The sequence below is a fragment of the Oncorhynchus gorbuscha genome, linkage group LG04 (genome assembly GCF_021184085.1).
Source record: "Oncorhynchus gorbuscha isolate QuinsamMale2020 ecotype Even-year linkage group LG04, OgorEven_v1.0, whole genome shotgun sequence".
Lineage (NCBI taxonomy): Eukaryota > Metazoa > Chordata > Actinopteri > Salmoniformes > Salmonidae > Oncorhynchus > Oncorhynchus gorbuscha.
In genome coordinates this window covers 67,439,308-67,461,994 of record NC_060176.1, presented here as the reverse complement: position 1 = coordinate 67,461,994, position 22,687 = coordinate 67,439,308, and the positions used below count along the sequence as shown (strand labels likewise).

The window sequence follows — 22,687 nt, the reverse complement described above, 5'->3', positions numbered from 1 at the left end:
ATGAAGACGCCTGAGTATCCCGAGAGCCGCGACATCATCGTCATCTGCAACGACATCACCTATATGATTGGCTCGTTCGGGCCCCAGGAAGACCTGCTGTTCCTGCGGGCGTCTGAGCTGGCCCGGGACGAGGGCATTCCACGTATCTACATCTCAGCCAACAGCGGGGCGCGCATTGGCCTGGCAGAGGAGATACGACACATGTTCCAGGTGGCCTGGATCGACCCCCAGGACCCTTACAAGGTGGCTTACCACCAGGCACTACTTACCAGTAGACTCTATGCCAGACCATTTAGCTATTGACACACTAAACTCAATAGTCATTCTGAAAAGGTCTTTGGGTGCAGGGTTGAAACTTGTAAGGGCATAACCATGCTGGTAATGGGGGGGGGGGAACACACTCGCTGGAAATACTCATTCAAAATTTAAGGTCATGGCAATCAAACATGTTCATTTTCTGACTTACCGGTATTCCTTCCCTCCACATGTGCTGGTGGCATGGTCTACTAGGTTGGACAAACATAATTGTGATCAGAACAGTGGTGGGTGGGGCATAATGTAATCACTATCAGCCTCTACACAGTCCCGTCTCCGTCACTGTGTGAGCCCTCTTCCTTTGGACTGATGACTGTTTGTTTTATTGTGTCCACCTGTAGGGTTTCAAGTATCTGTACCTGACGCCCCAGGACTACACCCGCATCAGCTCCACCAACGCTGTCCACTGCCACCATGTGGAGGAGGGAGGGGAGTCCAGGTAGGACACACCCCCTTCACCTGGAGCTAGTCACCCCTTTATCAAATAGCACAGCTTACACACACAGTTTGTTATCCCAGAGATTTGCTGACTCACTCTCTCTCACTCTCTCCCATCCCATTGACTGGGCTCCAGGTACGTTATCACTGATATCATAGGGACCGAGGAGGGACTGGGGGTGGAGAACCTGAGGGGATCAGGCACCATCGCCGGGGAGACATCCCAGGCCTACGATGAGATCATCACCATCAGCATGGTCAGGAGGAGACTTCACATCACCACAACAGACACACACGCACGCACACACACACACACACACACGTCTCTTCGTCTGGGGTTAGATATCCCAGGTGGTTACGCCTACCATGCCTCATAGCTTATGTTAAAGCCATGTTATGTCCTGGTTACTGCAGGTGACGTGCCGTGCCATTGGGATCGGGGCCTATCTGGTGCGTCTGGGGCAGAGGGTCATCCAGGTGGAGAACTCCCACATCATCCTGACTGGGGCTGGAGCACTCAACAAGGTATGCCTCTGTCCTGTCTAAGACTTTTCCAAGAAGTGAACACAGGTCCACTATTAAGAAGAATCGTATTTCATAAATAGTGAAACTAATCCTTAAAAAAAAAACTACTTTAAATAACCATTAATGCCTTCAGCTTTTCAACCACTTGGACGGCAGGTAGCCTAGTGGTTAGATTGTTGGGCCAGTAGCCCCACTGTTCCCCGGGCCGCAAAGAAGTGGATGTTGATATTGGCAGCCCCCCGCACCTCTCTGATTAAGTTGAATGCATTCAGTTGTACAACTGACTAGGTATCCGCCTTTCCCTGTTGTGCAGCATCCAAACCGGATGAATGTAATCCACTGGATATGTGGTGTTTTTCGTTGACAGTGGAGCTGTTTTCATTGCAGGTCCTGGGCCGAGAGGTGTACACCTCCAACAACCAGCTGGGAGGTGTCCAGATCATGCACAACAATGGCGTGACACACAGCACGGTGCCTGACGACTTCGAGGGCGTTTTCACCATCCTGCAGTGGCTCTCCTTTATGCCAAAGGTACATTCTAAGAAGAGAAAGAACATCCTAGCCTGATCCCAGATCTGAGTCTATATTCATAAAGCTTTTCCCGAGTAGTAGTGCTGATCTAGGATCAGGTCCCCCCTGTTCATATAATCGGATTCATTATGATCTAACAGGCAAAACGAATCCTAGATCAGCAGTTATACTCTGAGACGCCAAGTTGGCAAGACCGCACAAATTGATGTGGGACCAGGCAAAATATGTCCGGTAAGAGGTCGAACTCAGCCGACCAACCCCCAGATAGAAGATCTCAGAACATTGTTCTACTCTGGTTTCAGAACAAGCACTCTCCGGTGCCGGTGATCCCACCCAAGGACCCAGTGGAGAGGGAGATTGAGTTCACCCCCACCAAGGCTCCCTATGACCCCCGCTGGCTACTGGCCGGGAGGCCCCACCCCAGTAAGACACACTCTGCAGAATACAAAACCCTCTTAACTCTGCCCAGATTCTATTTCCCCATGGATATATCACTATCACTTTGATTCCACGGTGTAGTGTACTGTATTTTGAATCGAACCAAAACTATTTAAAGTGCATTAAAGAAATGCAATACACTTTACATATTAATGTGGACGACTAAATCAACTCTGTGTGTGTGTTTAGCTGTGAAAGGAGCCTGGCAGAGTGGATTCTGTGACCATGGCTCCTTCATGGAGGTGCTGGGATCTTGGGCCCAGACAGTAGTGGTAGGCAGAGCCAGGTACGCACATACGCATAATAGCAACTTGTAATCCTAGAATTCTGTGATAAAAATGCTGACAGAAGACATACGAGTAAAACTTAACGTCTGCAGGCACAATGCATTATGATGAAATTCTAATGCATTTGAATCCTTACTAAATACCAGCCATTTTGAGTCAGTAGAAAACGTTTGCTACATAGAGAGAGACATTTTAAGTGTTATAATATGACATTATAAAGGTCCATACATGTTGACAATATGTAAAGCATCATACCTACAGGATATGGAACCCCTGAGATGTTAGTGCTCGGAACATAAATTAACAACTAACTTGTAACAAAAAACATCACAGGTTAGGAGGGATTCCTATTGGTGTCATCGCAGTGGAAACACGTACCGTTGAGGTGGCTATCCCGGCCGATCCAGCCAACTTGGACTCTGAGGCCAGAGTGAGTGGCTTAGTGTCCACATTGTACACTGAGTGTACAGAACATTAGGAACACCTGCTCTTTCCATGACATAGACCGACCAGGTGAAAGCTATCATTCCTTATAGATGTCACTTGTTAAATCCACTTCAATCAGTGTGTAGATGAAGGGGAGAAGACAGGTTAAAGGAGGATTTTTAAGCCTTGAGATAATTGAGACATGGATTGTGTGTGTGTGAAATTCAGAGGGTGAATGGGCAAGACAAAAGATTTAAGTGTCTTTGAACAGGGTTTGGTAGTAGGTGCCAGGAGCACCGGTTTGAGTGTGTCAAGAACTGCACCGCTGCTGGGTTTTCAATGCTCAACCGTTTCCAATGTGTATCAAGAAGGGTCCAGAAAGGACACCCTGCCAACACGACACAACTGTGGGAAGCATTGGCGTCAATATGGGTCAGCATCCCTGTGTAACGCTTTCTACACATTGTAGTCCATACCCAGAATAATTGAGGCTGTTCTGAGGGCAAAAGGGGGTGCAACTCAATGTTAGGAAGGTGTTCAAGTTTTAATGTCACATGCACAAGTACAGTGAAATGCCTTTCTTGCAAACTCAAAACCCAACAATGGAATAAACAATAACAATGTATTACTAGAAAAAAACACGAGAAATAAGAATAGGAAATATGTTATATACAATAAAGTAAGTAAGTAAGCACACTATATACAGGAAATATTTAAAAAAGTCCGTTCCAATACCATATTTACACGTGCAGGGATACTGGAGTGATGGAGGTAGATATGTATAGAGGTAAGGTGACAGGGATACTGGAGTGATGGAGGTAGATATGTATAGGGGTAAGGTGACAGGGATACTGGAGTGATGGAGGTAGATATGTATAGAGGTAAGGTGACAGGGATACTGGAGTGATGGAGGTAGATATGTATAGAGGTAAGGTGACAGGGATACTGGAGTGATGGAGGTAGATATGTATAGAGGTAAGGTGACAGGGATACTGGAGTGATGGAGGTAGATATGTATAGAGGTAAGGTGACAGGGATACTGGAGTGATGGAGGTAGATATGTATAGAGGTAAGGTGACAGGGATACTGGAGTGATGGAGGTAGATATGTATAGAGGTAAGGTGACAGGGATACTGGAGTGATGGAGGTAGATATGTATAGAGGTAAGGTGACAGGGATACTGGAGTGATGGAGGTAGATATGTATAGAGGTAAGGTGACAGGGATACTGGAGTGATGGAGGTAGATATGTATAGAGGTAAGGTGACAGGGATACTGGAGTGACGGAGGTAGATATGTATAGAGGTAAGGTGACAGGGATACTGGAGTGATGGAGGTAGATATGTATAGAGGTAAGGTGACAGCGATACTGGAGTGATGGAGGTAGATATGTATAGAGGTAAGGTGACAGCGATACTGGAGTGATGGAGGTAGATATGTATAGAGGTAAGGTGACTAGGCAACAGGATAGAAGATAAACAGAGTAGCAGCAGCTTGTATGTGAGTGGGTGTCCGAGTGTTTAGAGGCTCTGTGAGTGTGCACAGAGACAGTGCAAAGATTGAGTTAAAAGATCAATAAAGCTACATTTTTATCAGTCATATTGCTTGGGGATAGAAGCTGTTCAAGAGCCTGTTGGTGTCAGACGTGATGGACCGGTACCGCTTTTCATGCGGCAGCAGAGAAAATTGTCTATGGCTTGGGTGGTTGGAGTCTTTGACGATTTTCCGGGCCTTCTTTTCAAACCTCCTGATATAGAGGTCCTGGATGGCAGGGAGCTCAGCCTCAGTGATGTACTGTCCGCACAACCCTCTGTTTTGTACACCTAGTATATGTTGTGTCCTTTAATGATTACGTAATGGACCTGCTTGTGTCATATGCCAAGGGGACCTGTTTGTAAGCCGTCATTAATAAAGTTTTGATGCCTTCGATCATTTAGAAAATAAATACATGATCTGACAAGGTAACACAGACTGAAATGCCAGCTACACCAGAGTGTAATATCCCTCTCTGTGCGTTCCTCTCAGCTGGTGCAACAGGCTGGCCAGGTGTGGTTCCCGGACTCAGCCTTTAAGACGGCCCAGGCCATCCGTGACTTCAACCGCGAGCGGCTGCCTCTGATGGTGTTCGCCAACTGGAGAGGCTTTTCCGGGGGAATGAAAGGTACAGACTGGCAGACCTGGGTTCAAATACAACATAAAATCATTTCAAATACTGTATCTGTGCCTGATTGAGCTTGCCTGTTTTAAGGGAACCAATAGAAAAGTCTAGAAAAGTGCAAAGAATGCCCATCTGGCAGATTAAAGTAAAGCTCAAAATATTTAAAACATTTCAAATAGTATTTGAACCCAGGTCTGGTACTGACTGGAACAATAACTGCCACTAAAACACCCCAGCATTTAAAGAATAAAATAAAACCATAACTGCGCTTCCGTTTCTCTCAGCATTTATAGAATAAAATAAAACCACAAGTGCAAGTCCGTTTCTCTCTCTCTTAGACATGTACGACCAGGTGCTGAAGTTCGGTGCCTACATCGTGGATGGCCTGCGGGAGTTTCGCCAGCCCGTGTTGATCTACATCCCGCCGCACGCCGAGCTGAGAGGGGGATCCTGGGTGGTGATCGACCCCACCATCAACCCTCTGTGCATGGAGCTCTATGCAGACAAGGAGAGCAGGTGGGCCTTTTTACATTTACACAGGAGAGAAGCTTCCCTGCATTGTGAATGAGTTGCTCTCTTACTCTCTCTCTTTCTCTCTCTCTTCACCTTTACCCTCCCCTTATCTTCCCTCTCCTCTTCTCTCTCTCTCTCTGTCTGTCTCTGTCTCTCACTCTCCCTGTCCAGGGGTGGTGTGCTCGAGGCAGAGGGCACTGTTGAGATTAAGTATCGCAGGAAAGACCTGTTGAAGACCATGTGCCGAATCGACTCAATCTACGCCGTTCTGGCTGAAAAGCTTGGTAAACTCTTACAACAGTACCGTAGTTTCACCCATATCTACAATAGGCATTGTTTTTTTTTCATTAGCATTATAACAATTGTTGAAGTTTTGGCATGTTTAGAGTAAAAGGAGTATGTCAACTATAAAAAAAAAACTGGTTCATTAGGCACCAAACAAAAATAATCAGACTGAAGCAGGATAAGACTACCTGGATTTGTCCAATAAGAAACAAACATTTTCGATTTTGGAGGCACTGGCTGATAAATCCTCTTGACTGACCAGGTACACCCGAGCTGACGGACCAACAGCGGCAGGACCTGGAGGCCAAGCTGAGTGCCAGAGAGGAGTTCCTACTGCCCATTTACCACCAGGTGGCAGTGCAGTTTGTGGACCTCCACGACACTCCTGGTAGGATGCAGGAGAAGGGCGCCATCACGGTAAGAATCAACTTTCCTCTCTGTATTTTCAACAACATTCTCTGTGTTATGATAGTCAATCAAACAAGAGAAGGTCCCAGAGCCAACACTGCAAAGCAAAATAAAGTTGAAGGAAATCACAAGTGGAGCACATGGGCTGGCAGGAGATGCATGTGTCATGGCCAGTCCTATTCTCTGTACCTGCAATGGGACAGGGGCATTAGTGTCCCTCCCTCTCACTCTATTGTCTGTGTAACCCAGGGGTGGTCTGTGTAACCTGGGGGTGGTCTGTGTAACCCGGGGGTCACATGCAGGACATCCTGGACTGGAAGAACGTGCGGAGCTTCTTCTACTGGCGTCTGCGGCGCCTCCTGCTGGAGGGTGTGGTGAAGTGTGAGGTCTTGCAGGCCAACCCAGAGCTGAGTGACGGACACATCCAGTCCATGCTGCGCCGCTGGTTTGTGGAGACTGAGGGAACAGTCCAGGTATGGACGTCACAACTTAATGTCTCCGTTCATGTCATACAAGTGGTGTTATGCTATTATAGTGTAGTAGCCCTGTCTGAAACATGTAGCCCTGTCTGAAACATGTCCTAATTGTCACCCTCTGACCATAAGGAGTTATTTTTGATCTAATGTTTAAGATGTTGGGTTACTGCGTGGGAGACACAATCTATTTAACTACAATCCATTGTGTGGAGAAGTGTTTTAGAGTGAGATTCTGTGCCTCATTTCCAGGCGTACCTTTGGGACAACAACAAAGCGGTGGTGGAGTGGCTGGAGAAACATTTGACCAAAGAGGACGGCACACGATCAGCCATCAGAGAGAACATCAAGTACCTGAAGAGGGACCACGCCTTAAAACACATCCGCAGGTACACACACACACACACACACACACACACACACACACACACACACACACACACACACACACACACACACACACACACACACACACACACACACACACACACACACACACACACACACACACACACACACACACACACACACGCGCGTGCGTGCATGCACTTGAATGTACTGTGTGTATATGTTGGCAACTACCAGTAATCCTATTGTGTATACTGTGTTTGCTATTCTAGCCTGGTGCAGGCCAATCCTGAGTTGACCATGGACTGCATCATCCACATGAGCCAGACCATCACTCCGTCCCAGAGGGCCAAGATTTCCCACCTGCTGGCCACGATGGACGGCACGGCCCCCAGTTAAACTCCAGATCTGAGCTGAGCTGCCTGACGCCTTACACAAGACATCTATGTAGTTGTCCCATAGGAGAGAGACTAGAGAAGTAGACATATGGACCCTAGGGCCAGCATCTTCTCCAGTGCATCCTACTTTCTGTTGTAATCAGGTGAGCCAATAAAGCTAAGACTAAAGCTTGTCTTATTCTCAGGGTTAGGGCTAGTTAGTGCTACTCACACACTGTAACCAGGCACAGCAGAGATTCACCCTGCCACTGCACATGTACTACATGCTGTGATTGGACATGTTTAGGATGTTCCAAGCAGGCCTGGGTTCAAATACTATCTCAGATCATTTCAAATACTGTATTTGAGCTTGCCTGTTCCAATGGAACCAATAGAAAATGATCAAAGGTACAAACCACACCCACCTGACACTACAGGCAGGTAAAAAAAATGGTCTGGTTCCATGTAGCGGTTGACATTGCTGTGATCAGAGGGAACCGCCACTACTCACTGGCATTTCAAATGCACATTATCAATAGGATGGGAAAACCCATATATTTAAAAAAATGTAACATTCATTGAATGGATTGAACCATGGGCCTTTTTGTCAGTATTCTAATAAAGATTCTCATTGCTATCCTTTTGAATGTACGGCATACTGTACTAATTAAACCAAAGGTTCGTTTTTAGGTCAGTGTCGTCTTTAAAAGCCTAACTATGTGCAATTTGAAAGTCAGGTAAAAGCTTTTTTTGTACTTAACGTTACCACCCGGTGTTTATTCTTGTACCCTTGAATTTCTTTCTTTTATTATTGGTGTTTGACTGAATTAGAAATACACCTGTGTTTTTCCTGAGTCATTTCATTTGTATTTTTTTGTTGTCAATTGCTAAGTTTCCATCCAATTGGCGACAGATTTTCATGCTAATATTCTAAAATTAGCATAAAAACAATATGTGCATTTTCCCTCCAGAGATGTGTTTCCATCACATTGACTTGGTGCAGATAAAAGGCTGTGTGATGAGGTATGCACAAAAAAAGGACTTTTGCTGTTAAATTCCCATTTACCAAATTTAAATTTAAAAAAATGTTAAATGGGTTTCCGTCGGATTTTCAACTTTACTGATGTTTTTTAAATGTATATATAGCGAATGTGCTCATTCAGGTCGAATCATTTGCATGCTATCCAACAACTCTCAGATATACAGTGCAGGTAGGCTACCTACATGATGAGATTATCATGGACAAAAGAGTGAGATCATTTTGATTTGTCAAATGGCAGCCAAGCTTTGATCATCATGTTACCAGAATAAGACCCTCAATATTTATTGGAAAGGAGCATCAAACTCATCACCGTGCACTTTCACCACCCTGTGAAGTTCATCATCATTCATCTGTAGCCTAATTAACTGCATGCTTTCCCAAAGAGTCTAGTGGGAGGACCACACAACATGTCATTGCATGACTCCAAATTTACTTTGATATGATGGTTATTGTAGCAATATTTTCACATAAAGGCATTTTCACCGCCATTACTCACATAATACATTTTACAGACACAAAAATAACCCACCTGATAATAACCCACCTTATAATAACCCACCTGCTAATAACCCACCTTATAATAACCCACCTTATAATAACCCACCTTATAATAACCCACCTGATAATAACCCACCTGATAATAACCCACCTGATAATAACCCACCTGATAATAACCCACCTTATAATAACCCACCTTATAATAACCCACCTGATAATAACCCACCTTATAATAACCTACCTGATAATAACCCACCTGATAATAACCCACCTTATAATAACCCACCTTATAATAACCCACCTTATAATAACCCACCTGATAATAACCCACCTTATAATAACCCACCTTATAATAACCCACCTGATAATAACCCACCTTATAATAACCCACCTTATAATAACCTACCTGATAATAACCCACCCGATAATAACCCACCTTATAATAACCCACCTGATAATAACCCACCTGATAATAACCCACCTGATAATAACCCACCTTATAATAACCCACCTGATAATAACCCACCTGATAATAACCCCGTATTTTGTTTTGTCGACATTTTTAAGTTTACCTACAAATTTGCATCAGGCCTTTTGTCACCTTTCTTATCCAACATGTACTTTACTCGCATAAAAAGGTTGGATGGAAACCTGGTTCTTGATGGTGTATACATGGTGTGTAGTCTGGCTGAACAATCTAAATGTTAGTACTTGTATGGTGCTCATATGGAACAAATGGACACCTAAAGAAGATGATGATTTATGCTATCTTTTTGTATGTGATATGAATACGTGTACATGTTTTCATTGTGTTTAATAGAATCCTGATTGTTTCTTAAACTCAGGTGAACAGGGGCAGACAACGGTGCAATGGATAAATGTTGCCTTCAACAAAATATCAGATATCCATTTGAAATTGTGTTAATAATATATATAAAATATCTGCTATTTTGTGTACGTAATCCTAATAAGAGATAAAGTAAATAAATGTAATGAATCTATTTTCAGCACAAAACTGAAACTGATTTACCCATTGTGATTTTATTGTTTTTCTGTCATTTTAAAGTACATGTAGCCTGACAGTCATAAAAAAATCACTTCAATTATGAATTCAGAATTTGACTAATTTTAGCATATTTTCCAATGCTGACCTGTTTTGGAATGTATGGGTAAATACTGTTTAAGAAACGAAAGCTTTTCTGTGGAGATAGAAGGGATTTGAAACATACAAATATATACAGTAAACCGTGTTTGATAAATTCCTCCCTTTCTCCAATATAAATAAAACATCACAGTAATACTTCCTAAGATGATACAGACAACAGATAAAGAACAGGGAACTTAACAGTATCATGGTAAGGCTTACAAACACAGGAATGCCAATGGTACAATAACTAGCAGATGGTAAGTTAGTAGTTGGTGTACTACAGGGTAGCACAGCTTCTTGAGTCTTTGCTTGGCAAAGCTCCACCAGAGATGTCCGTATATTTTTGTCAATTTTCTCCTAATTTGAGTTTCCCTCTTAGCCGCCATTGGTTACTCATCTTGCTTACAGTACACAGTACCTTCGGAAAGTATTCCAACCCCTTGACTTTTTCTACATTTTGTTACGTTATAGCCTAATTCTAAAATGTATTAAATATATATTTTTTTCAGCAATCTACACTCAATACCCCATAATGACAAAGCGAGAACAGATTTTTTGCAAATGTAGAGAAAAACAAAAACAGAAATACCTTATTTACATAAGTATTAAAACCTTTTGTAAGTCGCTCTGGATAAGAGCGTCTGCTAAATTACTTAAATGTAAATGTAAATGTTTTGATATGAGACTTGAAATTGAGCTCAGGTGCATCCTGTTTCCATGAATCATCCTTGAGATGCCACCTGTGGTAAATTCAATTGATTGGACATGATATGGAAATGCACACACCTGTCTATATAAGGTCCCACTGTTGACAGTGCATGTCAGAGCCAAAAACAAGCCATGAGGTCAAAGGAATTGTCCGCAGAGCTCCGAGACAGGATAGTGTCGAGGTACAGAACTGGAGAAGGGTACCAGAATATGTCTGCAGCATTGAAGATCCCCAAGAACACAGTGGCCTGCATCATTCTTAAATGGAAGAAGCTTGGAACCACCAAGATTATTCCAGAGCTGGCCGCCCGCCTAAACTGAGCAATCGGGGGAGAAGGGCCTTGGTCAGGGAGGTGACCAAGAACCCAATAGTCACTCTGACAGAGCTCTAGAGTTCCTCTGTGGAGATGGGGAGAACCTTCCAGAAGGACAACCATCTCTGCAGGACTCCACCAATCAGGCCTTTATGGTAGAGTGGCCAGACGGAAGCCACTTCTCAGTGAAATGGCACATGACAGCCCGCTTGGAGTTTACCAAAAAGGCACCTAAAGACTCTCAACAAGATTGTCTGGTCTGATGAAACCAAGATTGGCCTGAATGCCAAGCGTCACGTCTGGAGGAAACCTGGCACCATCCCTACGGTGAAGCATGGTGGTGGCAGAATCATGCTGTGGGGATATTTTTCAGCAGCAGGGACTGGGAGACTAGTCAGGATCAAGGGAAATATGAACAGAGCAAAGTACAGAGAAATCCATGATGAAAACATGCTCCAGAGCGCTCAGGACCTCAGACTGGGGTGAAGGTTCACCTTCCAACAGGACAATGACCCTAAGCACACAGCCAAGACAATGCAGGAGTGGCTTCTGGGCAAGTCTCTGAATGTCCTTGAGTGGCCCAGCCAGAGCCTGGACTTGAACCCGATCTAACCTCTCTGGAGAGACCTGAAAAGAGCTCTGCAGCGATGCTCCCCATCCAACCTGACAGAGCTTGAGAGGATCTGCAGAGAAGAATGAGAGAAACTCCCCAAATACAGGTGTGCCAAGCTTGTAGCGTCATACCCAAGAAGAATCGAGGCTGTCATCGCTGCCAAAGGTGCTTCAACAAAGTCCTGAGTAAAAGGTCTGAGTACTTATGTAAATGTGATATTTCCATTTATTTATTCTTTTAATTAGCAAAATTTTCCCAAAACCTGTTTTTGTTTTGTCATTATGGGGTATTGTGCGTAGACTGATTTAATCAATTTAAGAATAAGGCTGTAACGTAACAAATTGTGGAAAAAGTCAAGGGGTCTGAACACTTTCCGAAGACCCTGTATGTGTGTGGTTTTAAAATGATTTTTATCAAATCAGTCTCCAAACGGACCTCTTTCTCCCATCTGAAGTAGTGGCTTGGGGACGGCAACACAAGTTGCACTGTCATTGTGGACAGAGAAAACCAATGAGGGTTCACGCTTTTCAGTCAAAGAAGATGTGGGGGGGTTTTTGGTGCCAGTAGTGGGATTGACAAGTAGAGCCTCTGTGCAAAACAAAAGAAGGTATTTTGATTCTGTTGGTGATGCATCACTACAGCTCTTGTCTTTGACTTCCACTCTGTGGTGGGGATGTTTTCATTAAAGCAGGGCGGTGATGGGCTTGCTGTTGCCTGGCGTGCCCATGTACTGGGAGGAGATGGCGTCCAGGGTGGCGTATGAGGTGAACAGGCCCGTCGCCTGCAGGTCTGAGAAGGGCATGCTGCCTCCACTGGAGACAGGAGGGAGGCTGCCGGTCATGGCACCCAGGTCACAGTCAGACAAACGCAGGGGAGAGTTACTGAAGGTGCCCAACGCTTCCAGGTTAAAGCTGTCGTCTTTCATCTCCTCCCACAGGTTACCTGAGGACAGAAGGAACTAATTTTGTCACGTCAATGGTCATCACTGCTTCTAAGAGACAAGAAAATGGCCAACACCAGTGCAAAGTAACATTGGTTTGAGGATTGTTCAATTAGTATATCATGTTGTGACTAGGTGCTATAGCTACCCACCTTGTAGAGCGAAGTCCATGATGCTGGGGTCCAGTGCGTCCACCTCTGCGTTGACGTCACCGTGGAGACTGTAGAAGTCATGCGGCTGCTTGCCGGGATGCTCGGTGGCAAGAGGGCTGTGGGAGAGGTCAGGAACGGTGTGGAGGGGGGGTGTCTGGGCGGGGGATACCGAGGCCAGCCTGGCCTGGGCATTGGCCTGGAGCTGGGCATGAAGCTGGTGGTGCATGGGCAGGCACTGCAGGGACAGGGTGACCACGGGCTGGGGCTGCATCTGGCCTGGGACAGGCAGGGTTAGGCCGGACGGACAGCTGGGGAGACGGGTCATCCCGGGGTCCATGGGCTTTCGTCTGCAGCTCTCTGGCCGGTCAGTGATCAGCTTGTCCAACTCATCTGACAGAGAGGGAAAAACAGGGCAGTTTAGCATCTGATGACAGACTGATGACTGTCCATTTAAAACAAAAAACTTAGCAGAGTCTAAGCATATTAGTGTCAATTGGAACATAGCCAACTGTACTGTAGCCGTGACAGTTGCCACATGGACATATAAAACTGAAGAGGAATAATCATCTTCATTGGTGGAGGGTCATGTCCTTCATTGATGGGGCGTGTTCAATAGAGCACACACAATTTTTCAAAAACATTTTGCAAAGGAAAACAAAAATGAGTTCAGGTTGTTCCTCCCTGTTTCAGTCCCTTTTCCTCTATTTTGTGCCTATTGAACAGGATCCAGGTTGTGTGTGAATAGACCTCAGTCAGCCCTGTGGTCTCACCTGGGTTGGCCATGCTGCGACGGATGGCTGGCAGGTCCTTGCGCTTCCACTTCTGCATCTCCTCTTCCATCTTGTCGATCTTGGCCGGGTTCAGGGCCCAGAGGCAGCCCTTTCGTGAGGAGCCGCTCATCTTGTTCTCCACCTTCTCAAAGCACTTGTTTAGGGACAGGTTGTGTCGGACTGAGTTCTTCCATCCGTCTGGTGCTGTCTATAGGGAAAACAACCCCAAGGAGAGGAAGGATATATTTAAATGACTTACTAAACACAATGCTAACTTCCATGCAACATATCTGCTTCCCCAATCACTATTGAATATTAGGCCAGTTTTCTGGACCCGGTCTTAGACTAAGAAGCATGTTCAATGGTGATTCCTCATTGAGCATGCTTTTTATTCCAGGGTTAGGCTTAAACTGGGTCCGAGAAACCAGCCCTTAGAGGATCTGCTCAAGTCTTACCTTAAAGTAGGGGAAATGCTCCTTCATAAAGCTGTAGATCTCGCTGACGGGGAGACTGCCCGTCTTGCTGTTCTTCAGAGCCATAGCAATCAAACAGCTGAGGATGGATCAAAGTAGAAAGACAATATTACCATTTAGTTATAAATCTAGGAAGTAAATACATTTCATATGGTTGATAATTAGACCAGGGTCTTGTTCATTAGGCACCAATGGGAAGAAAATTGACTTAAATGGGGAACTACCTGAACTTGTCATTTTCCTTTGTGTGTCCTAGTGAACATGACCAAGGCAATACAATACTACTGTAATGCCCCTTGGCCCAGGGGAGACTTACCTGTAGGAGTAGATGGGCTTGGGGAAAGACTTGGGCTGTAGGTCCTGGTTTTGTGGAGCCAGGCGCGGCTGGGTGAACAGGTTTTGGTTGTTGTAGGAGACATTGCTATAGAACCCAGCAGGAGAACACTGAGAGAAAATGAGAGAATAATCTAGAATATTTGTAATGTATATTATTTATTTAAAATAAAAATAGTGTTTTAATTAATGCCATATAAACATCAAACCCTTAATCAGCAGTAGGCCGTAAACGAATAGAATAATCTCTAACACTACATTAAGTTGCTCATATACCCATGTAGTAACACTGTAATTACGCTAACATTACTGTATTAATAGGTTGTTACATTGTCATTTACTAAATACTCTTTACAATACTATGTAATTATATGTAACAATTCATTTCTAATTCACAAACTGTATCCACAGCCCAGCTGTAGTAGAGATGACGTAGTTACCTGCTGGCTAGCCTGGGTCAGAGTGAAAACTTGTTGGGCAGTAGGTTGGTAGGCAGAGGCAGGGCATTGGTACCCTGGTGAGGGCTGCCCATTCATGGAGAATGGAGACATCTGTGGAATAGACCCAGGGCAACTTTAGTATATTTACTATATGATTTCATTTAGCTAGAGAATAAGCACTAATTAATAAAACAGTTTGGATACATCATATATGTATTTTTTAATGTCAGGATGCATAACTTACATTTCCGCTGTGGGGAGTGATGACGTTAATTCCCAGGGGGCTGTGCTGCATGTTGCTCTGTAGGTGGATCATGGCTCCCTGTCCCCCTGCCATGGTCATGTTGTTCAGCTGAGCTGTGAGGAAGGAAGCAGTACAAAATCCAGGTCTGTCTTCAATCTCCACACATCGGCCCTGTTCCAAGACTTTAGAAATGCATCCTATCTCAAGGTAAGCAAATGTGATTGATAGGGCTGAGCAAGGCTACCACCCTATTACTTTTACCAATTTAAGTATTCTGATACATGATTGTGCTTCAAGGAAGATAAGAAGGAAGGATGCATTTGTAAAGCATTAAGACAGGGTCCATGGCCCTATCAAGTATCAGTGTAGGCCCAAGTCTATATTCCCTTATACTGCACTTTAATCATTCTATTGGTCTTGCCAGTCTCATTAGCCAGGTTGGCAGTTATGCTTCCAACTGTAATCATTTTGATCAATTTGTCCTCTTCAGCATCAGAGCCCAGAAGCACTCCTGAACTATCCAATCAGAGCGTGTGTGTGGATTTGAAATGGTGCAGGCTCCCCCAATTGGCATGTGTGTGTGTTTTTGTGTATCTCACCTGTCTGCTGCTCAAGCAGGCTGCCCCCCTGCCCCTGGGAAGGCCCGTTGAAGTCTCCTCCGCCACCACCGCGACCATCGGCCATCTGCTGCAGCCGAGGAACATCTACAGATGTGAGCCATGACAGAGACTGCAGTTCCCCAGGGAGATCCTCTTGAAGCTGGGAGGGGTCTGTGGTCAGAAGTCTGCAGGGACGGGACACAAGCAACACAACCACTCAGATACACAGCCTATCATACAACTGTAGGATATATCCAGACCTGGATTCAAATAATAGTTGAAATCATTATTGCCATGGAAGCAAAAAAATAATCATCCCAAAAGTACAAACCCCAAAACAAATGTGTAAGTAGCCACTTTATAAATAGTATTCATACTATTCAGGTCTGGTTATATCTAGGGCAAATATACAGGACACTGACTGAATAGACATGTATTCCATTAAACCTAAAGTAATGCATCCAACATTGGTTTTGGAGAAGTGAAAATGAATCATAATCCAGGAGTATAATCTTATCTGCGATTTACCACAAGTATATTATAAAGTGCTATTTGATTAGCTAATTACTGTAATAGTAACATTATGGATAAAAAGCCAACATTCTCGTTATTATTAATCCCTCTTCAGTAACTTGCTTATGACCTTCCCCATCAACAATTTTAATGTTCTCATATACTTCCTGAGTTTTGGGAAATACAAATAAAAATAAGTGATCACTAGATTTGCAACATAACCACCAACAATGATGATCAAGTTGTGTCAACAATGAATTCCCATACCTGTGTACAATATTTGTTAAGATTTACTGCTTAATTTGTGCTTAATCGGGGCATGGGGTGCCAATCAGCTTTTGCTCATTATTTCTTTTAGACAGGAGGGCTCTGCAGGGAGAAAAGAGAAGAATCCTCTCCAGTCGTCTCTCCACACACTTACTGTAGAATAGTTCAGTAATTGGGGTCGCTATGACGACACTCACTATTCAGTTACTTTGTGGGTCTGGAGACTGTAGGATCCCCCGATCCCCACCCCACCCCAACTGCAAACAAAATCACCCCTACATCAGGTGACTACAATCTCCCTCTACCCATTGGCTGAATCATAAGTAAACAGCGCATGAGATCATTTGAAAATATGGGAGAGCGGCACATGTCGCTCTGCAACAGTTGGCCTTGTCTATTGAAAAATTATCACCTATTGTGTCCCAAACGACAAATCTGTCCAGTGGCACGTGGCCCTATTGTTTCCACCCAGACCCTTCCTTGATTGTCTCTGCCGTTTTTTAAACGTTTTTTTTACCAGCCCCTGCATTAATCTGTTGGAATGACAGTCCTCACACAAGAGGGACAAATAGGATGCCATCTGCTTCCCTGTCCCTCTCTCCTCACACTGTGCCCCCTCCTCCACCCAGAAGGGCAGTAGACAGGGCCCTGGGGGACTGAGGGAGGAGGGTGGGGTTGATGGAGGTCAGCCCACACTGCTCACTCAGCCTGTCACCTGAATAAATGACATTTCATCCAGAGCTTTGCCTTGGCACAAGGCTTTGGACACCTTGACTGCATGTGCTAGTAAAGGCTTGTGAATAACCGTCTCTTTCAAAGCAGAGTGACAGACGCTCCTGTGAAACTGTACACCACCGGCACCACCACAGACACCTATTTCTACTTGAGCTTTGTAGTATGAGCTCCCTCTACCCCCAAAAAAGACACATGCACACATGCCTACATACATGCACACACACATGCGTGTTCTCTCTCTTTAAAAAAACACACACACACAAAAAAAACGACAAATATATGCCTCACCAGCTGTAACCCTGAGTTAAGGCTTAATCCAAATAGGTAAAACACGTTTTAGAGAGCACTAGTTCCAATGGAAGCATATAACAACAAGATGACTATTTTGGCCTTAAGGGATGTTCAACTCAATACAACGTGATTTGTCATTTACCTTGGCTGTAGTCGGATCCCCAAGACAGTTCTTTGGATATGTATTTTGTTTCTTTTACTTAGGTATTTGATAGTCATTGTATTTTGTCAGTATTAACATAGGGTCCCATTCATTCTGAAATATGTCTAAATCACCTTACAAACAGACCAATCCAACTCATATTACAGCAGTATCCTTTCCTGAAGGACATGTCTGAACTTTCTTGGGGTTCAATCCACTTTTTGAATATTGTTATTGAGTTGCATCAAAGCAAAATCTGGAAGTGGATTAGGCCTATAACATGATAACGTGACTTTTCAAAAATCTAATGTAGACACGACCTTCAGAAAGGGTACATTTGTAATATAGGATTTGGGTATTTGTATGGTGTTTTGGCCAAATTTTCCAAATTAATTAGGAATTTACTACAGCCAAGGTACAAAAATCAGGTTAGGTTGTATTTGTGAACATGAATATCCCTTCAATGATTAGTGGGATTTGATCAAAACATTTCAACTTGATTGGAAACAGTCATAGCCTATATAACACAATTGATATGTAAAACACATTCTTAATGCTTTTTCATTTTTTCCTGAAAATCTGAAAAGCATCTCTAGGCCTAAGCCAATCACCCTAAATATGTTTACAGCCATTAGGATGCCTCTTCCCTATACACCCCCACTTAACCCACAATAAAGAGCATGTTCAACGAGGCACGGCATGCTGGTCTATAGTGTCCCCCCGTCTAGCACAAGTCGCACAAGCTTTCCCAGAGGTTCAATACTACACAGACCCCACTCCCACCTCCTAATTGAGAGCCACTTCTCCTCGCTAGTGACCCGGAGAGCCCCATCTCCCCCTTGGAGCCGGCGGGCCAAGAGGCTGAGTCTCACTGTGTGCCGGCAGCGGGAGTGTAAACAGAGCTGATGGTTTCTGACAGATCCATTCAGACAAAATCATTTATTCTTAGGTAGTGGGTTTTTTTCTCCCCTTTTTCATACATCACCTCCCTTCACTGAAAGAGCTGTCCATCTACCGTTGGATTAAAACTACAGTATAGGGAGTTTTTGGAAAATAAATATTGGAGTTATCCTTATACCTAAACCTTTTGAATCATATTTGCCTTTTTTTTGTTAAGTGGTGCCAACTTTACAAAGATACAACTTTGATCAAAAAGCATATCATTGCAATTCACAAATCCAGTCTTACCTGTAATCTTGTGGAGAGGGATGATGACCTGAATTTTCTAGAACTCCTGACATCCTGGATGCAATTCCACTTTCTATCATTTCCTGGGATATTTGATAATGCTGAAACAAGGAAAAAGTGCCTCTGCATAAGACATCTAGGCTTCAATACTTGATGTCATTTAGGTTTAGACCTATTTCTGTTTTTAAACTGACCAAACAATTTGAATTTTGTTTCCTTGTTTTGTCTACTCATTATATAGGCTATGATTATGACCTTTAGATAAATAAAATATTAGCACATCAAACAGACTACTTATGGAGGAAAATAAGTATTTATATGATGTATGATATAGTATTATGTACTACATTAATCATATAGGCTACAATGAATGCACTATTTTTAAAAATCTGAATCTGATTATGATCAGTTAATAACAATAATGATATAAGCTAATGACAATCATATCAGCTATCATGGAAAAAACATAACAATTGCAAATTAAAATAGACAACAAACAATACTTTAGATGTTTTTATACACAAGTTACAGGGGTATCAGTTCACAAATGTAGGCCTGTGCTTCAAATTAATATAACATTGACGTTTCACAATACAGAAAACAAATGGATTGCTATTTAATAAGCATTGCAATTGATAAGGCTATTTATTAATATTTTTTGACTGATTAAAAAAACAAATTTTTGTGCAATCCCTAAATATAGCAGCGTTTCCCACCCTTTCTGAAATAACAACAATGACACAAAAATGAAAAGTCCTCTAATATAAATAATCCCCTCTCACTCAAAGTATCATAACTATTTGCTGACATTCATCCTTGTCGTACCGGGAAAAGTTCAATCTTACCTGTTCAGGATCATCTGCAGAAAATGTTAGTTGTTGACGAGTCCGTGTAGTCTACTGTGTTTTCACTGTGCTTGCACTTGTTTCCGAAAAACCGTTTTTAAATTTCCCTCTCTGGAGCTGTCCAGCACACTGTCATGCGCAATAGGCCTACCTACCTTAACGGAGCCTGTTGTTGCTGAAAGGGCAGGTTTCTACGGGTTTGACAGCTGCTGCCAATGTAACAACTTGTAACAGACTCCCGTGGAAGTCAGTACACCATCCGAATGGACAAAAAAATATGCAGCCTGATCTCACTTTTTGTATTTACACCTAGGCTAGTATTTCCTTTAATTACTGTGATTGTGGAGTTTCTGGATAAAACAGTAGGCTATCCATGGACAATGACGAATTTGAGAAAGGATGGTTTCAAAACAATAAACCACTCTGTAGCTGTAGCCACCCAGTCTCTATCCAATATAGTTGACAATTGTCATTGTACGGCGACATATGGTAGCATACTTGTGTGATACTTTTTGTTAGTAAGCTAAAATAAATTGTTTGGTCAAGATCGAGGCGCAGGTGCGCCTTAGATGCGTCGCTATAGCCTACAATACACAACATTAACACATCACTTTGCCCAGTCTTACTTTGAAATCAGCGCTACAAATTAAAACAAATTAATGCAAATAAAAAATAAGAGGAATAACTGCTTAAGAAAGATGTAGTCCTATAGCGTATTTGCACCCTATACAATTCCCCTTCGATATAATGTCCAGTCCTCCCAAGTTCCAGTTTTCAAGTATTCCAACATAGTAATTATTAGAGACCTACGACTCTGATGGTGTCTATCGCTGCTTGTTAGCGTCTGAAACGGAATGAATGTGAATTAAAAGGCGAGTGCTTGTTGACAATTTGTTTCCCCGCCGCTGCACCCGCGTCTTTCTCCGTACAACAGCGGGAAAATAGGCTGGAAGGCGCGCAGGGGAGGTAAAGGGTACATGAGCCAAGGAAACAACAGGGCTGCAAAGTTGTCACTTGTCAGAAGAGATTTGAGCTGTTGATGTCGACCTGTGTTATGGGACACAGTATTTCGACTTCAATCTTAGCGTACTTTAGGTGACAATATACATGGGAAGTAATAGACTCTTATGGGCTAAACTGCTAAAGACAAGTGCTTAGGAAAGGTGGAAAAGTTGTCTACTTCACTGTTATTTTTGTGGGTGTACCAACTTTAAAAATCGTTTGTCCACGTTTACATAAACAACTAGAATTTGAGAAACATCTTGCAAAAATTCACAACCGGAAATTAACACAAATGTCAGTGGGGATAGAGCCAGTGAAAGCAGTGTCAACCCATGGGACACCACAGATGGTAAATCATGCTGCCGCAATGGACACAATCAATGATTACATGCATGAAGGTAACTGACAAAATAAGGCCATCCCCAAAGATCCAGAAAATCTAAGTCCTAGAGCCCGTGGTGTTACACTGTATTATTCACATGGCTCTACTTAGATAATTTGCCGAGGGACCACAACTCCCTTCACTGCGCCATAAAGATTTAGTAAAAGAAAAAGTCTGACCATCCTGTTGTTGGAACAAGGTTAACGGCTTATTATGTTAACTGCATATTATTACGTTAAGAGAGATGAAAAAATATGTGGAGAGAAATTATGTTGAGATAAATCATTTTGAGAAAATGGAGAGAAAAAAAGTACTAAAATGTACTGTAGTGTCACAGTGGTAAATGTAACAAAACATTTAGAGTTCTGATTGTGTGTTTACAGGCTGATGTCATTTTGATTGTGACAGGGCTCTCAAGTGGTTACATTAGTTACATTATACTGATAAAGGATTAGAGTGTGTGACATAAAGTACAGCCAAGGCAATCAACCTCCTTCCAGTTCTCTGCTGCCAATGACGAACGAACTGCAAAAATCACTAAAGCTGGAGACTCTTACCTCCCTCACTAGCTTTAAGCACCAGCTGTCAGAGCAGCTCACAGATCACTGCACCTGTACATAGTCCATCCAATCTACCTCATCCCCATACTGTATTTATTTATTTATCTTGCTCCTTTGCACCCCAGTATCTCTACTTCCACATTCATCTTCTGCACATTCTACCATTCCAGTATTTAATTGCTATATTGTAATTACTTCACCACCCTGGCCTATTGCCTTACCACTCTTATCCTACATTTGCAAATGCTGTATATAGATTTTTCTAATCTATTATTGATTGTATGTTTGTTTATTCCATGTGTAACTCTGTGTTGTTGTATGTGTCGAACTGCTTTGCTTTATCTTGGCCAGGTCGCAGTTGCAAATGAGAACTTGTTCTCAAGTAGCCTACCTGGTTAAATAAAGGTGAAATAAATCAATAAAATAAAAACCAGGGCCCATATTCATAAAGGGTCTCAGAGCAGGAGTGCATATGTAACAGTATAATTTTAAACCGTCCCCTCGCCCATACCCGGGTGCGAACCAGGGACCTTCTGCACACAACGACAACAGTCACCCTCGAAGCGTCGTTACCCATCGCTCCACAAAAGCCGCGGCCCTTGCAGAGCAAGGGGAACTACTACTTCAAGGTCTCAGAGAAAGTGACGTAACCGATTGAAACGCTATTTAGCGCACACCGCTAACTAAGCTAGCCGTTTCACATCCGTTACACATAGACTGGGGGGACTTTATCCTAGATCAGCACTCCTAGTCTGAGATGCTTTAATAATATAACATTTAACATTTAAGTCATTTAGCAGACGCTCACTAGTTCCCCCTACACAGGTAAAGTCACCACTGTTTGCATCAGAAAAGGATGTCCCAGTAAACAACTCCCTGTTCAGAGAACACAGTGATGACATTCCCTCTTGTGCCTTTGTCCAGGAATAATGGGGAAACGGTGGGATTTGACCATTGAACCACGGTTC

General features: G+C 43.3%; 2 protein-coding genes across 5 annotated transcripts in view; one reads left to right on the top strand and one right to left on the bottom strand.

Annotated features, from left to right (window-relative positions):
* LOC124034566 (acetyl-CoA carboxylase 2-like) overlaps positions 1 to 9,389 on the top strand; it is a 56,974-nt gene extending 47,585 nt beyond the window's left edge. For 2 of the 4 annotated variants that reach the window (XM_046347931.1, XM_046347930.1), the window contains 15 exons: positions 1 to 243; positions 657 to 754; positions 890 to 1,010; positions 1,168 to 1,278; positions 1,666 to 1,809; positions 2,112 to 2,232; positions 2,437 to 2,533; positions 2,868 to 2,964; positions 4,985 to 5,120; positions 5,456 to 5,633; positions 5,802 to 5,914; positions 6,178 to 6,332; positions 6,626 to 6,796; positions 7,049 to 7,185; positions 7,417 to 9,389. The exon at positions 1 to 243 is cut by the window's left edge and continues 27 nt beyond it. In XM_046347931.1, the coding sequence (XP_046203887.1) occupies positions 1 to 243; positions 657 to 754; positions 890 to 1,010; positions 1,168 to 1,278; positions 1,666 to 1,809; positions 2,112 to 2,232; positions 2,437 to 2,533; positions 2,868 to 2,964; positions 4,985 to 5,120; positions 5,456 to 5,633; positions 5,802 to 5,914; positions 6,178 to 6,332; positions 6,626 to 6,796; positions 7,049 to 7,185; positions 7,417 to 7,543 (2,049 nt within the window). In that variant the 3' untranslated portion in view covers positions 7,544 to 9,389. Of the gene's footprint in view, positions 244 to 656; positions 755 to 889; positions 1,011 to 1,167; positions 1,279 to 1,665; positions 1,810 to 2,111; positions 2,233 to 2,436; positions 2,534 to 2,867; positions 2,965 to 4,984; positions 5,121 to 5,455; positions 5,634 to 5,801; positions 5,915 to 6,177; positions 6,333 to 6,625; positions 6,797 to 7,048; positions 7,186 to 7,416 lie in introns of those variants that run through there. The other 2 variants (XM_046347932.1, XR_006838586.1) reach the window with 2 other exon arrangements.
* Positions 9,390 to 11,958: 2,569 nt separating this feature from the next.
* LOC124033393 (forkhead box protein N4-like) lies at positions 11,959 to 20,662 on the bottom strand. Its single transcript, XM_046345417.1, has 10 exons — positions 19,776 to 20,662; positions 18,931 to 19,031; positions 15,795 to 15,979; positions 15,196 to 15,308; positions 14,952 to 15,062; positions 14,495 to 14,622; positions 14,161 to 14,257; positions 13,706 to 13,913; positions 12,936 to 13,325; positions 11,959 to 12,785 (listed from the first exon to the last, which is right to left on the bottom strand). Exons 2-10 carry the CDS (start codon positions 19,008 to 19,010, stop codon positions 12,526 to 12,528), a joined length of 1,572 nt encoding a protein of 523 aa, XP_046201373.1. The 5' UTR covers positions 19,011 to 19,031; positions 19,776 to 20,662; the 3' UTR covers positions 11,959 to 12,525.
* Between the last annotated feature and the right edge of the window lie 2,025 nt (positions 20,663 to 22,687).

Coding starts and splice junctions, on each gene's coding strand:
- LOC124033393 (XM_046345417.1), bottom strand. CDS start 19,010: ATGATAGAAAGTGGAATTGCATCCAGGATGTCAGGAGTTCTAGAAAAT. Junction 15,063..15,195: donor TCACTCCCCACAGCGGAAAT/GTAAGTTATGCA, acceptor TCTATTCCACAG/ATGTCTCCATTCTCCATGAA. Junction 14,258..14,494: donor AAGCCCATCTACTCCTACAG/GTAAGTCTCCCC, acceptor ATCCATCCTCAG/CTGTTTGATTGCTATGGCTC.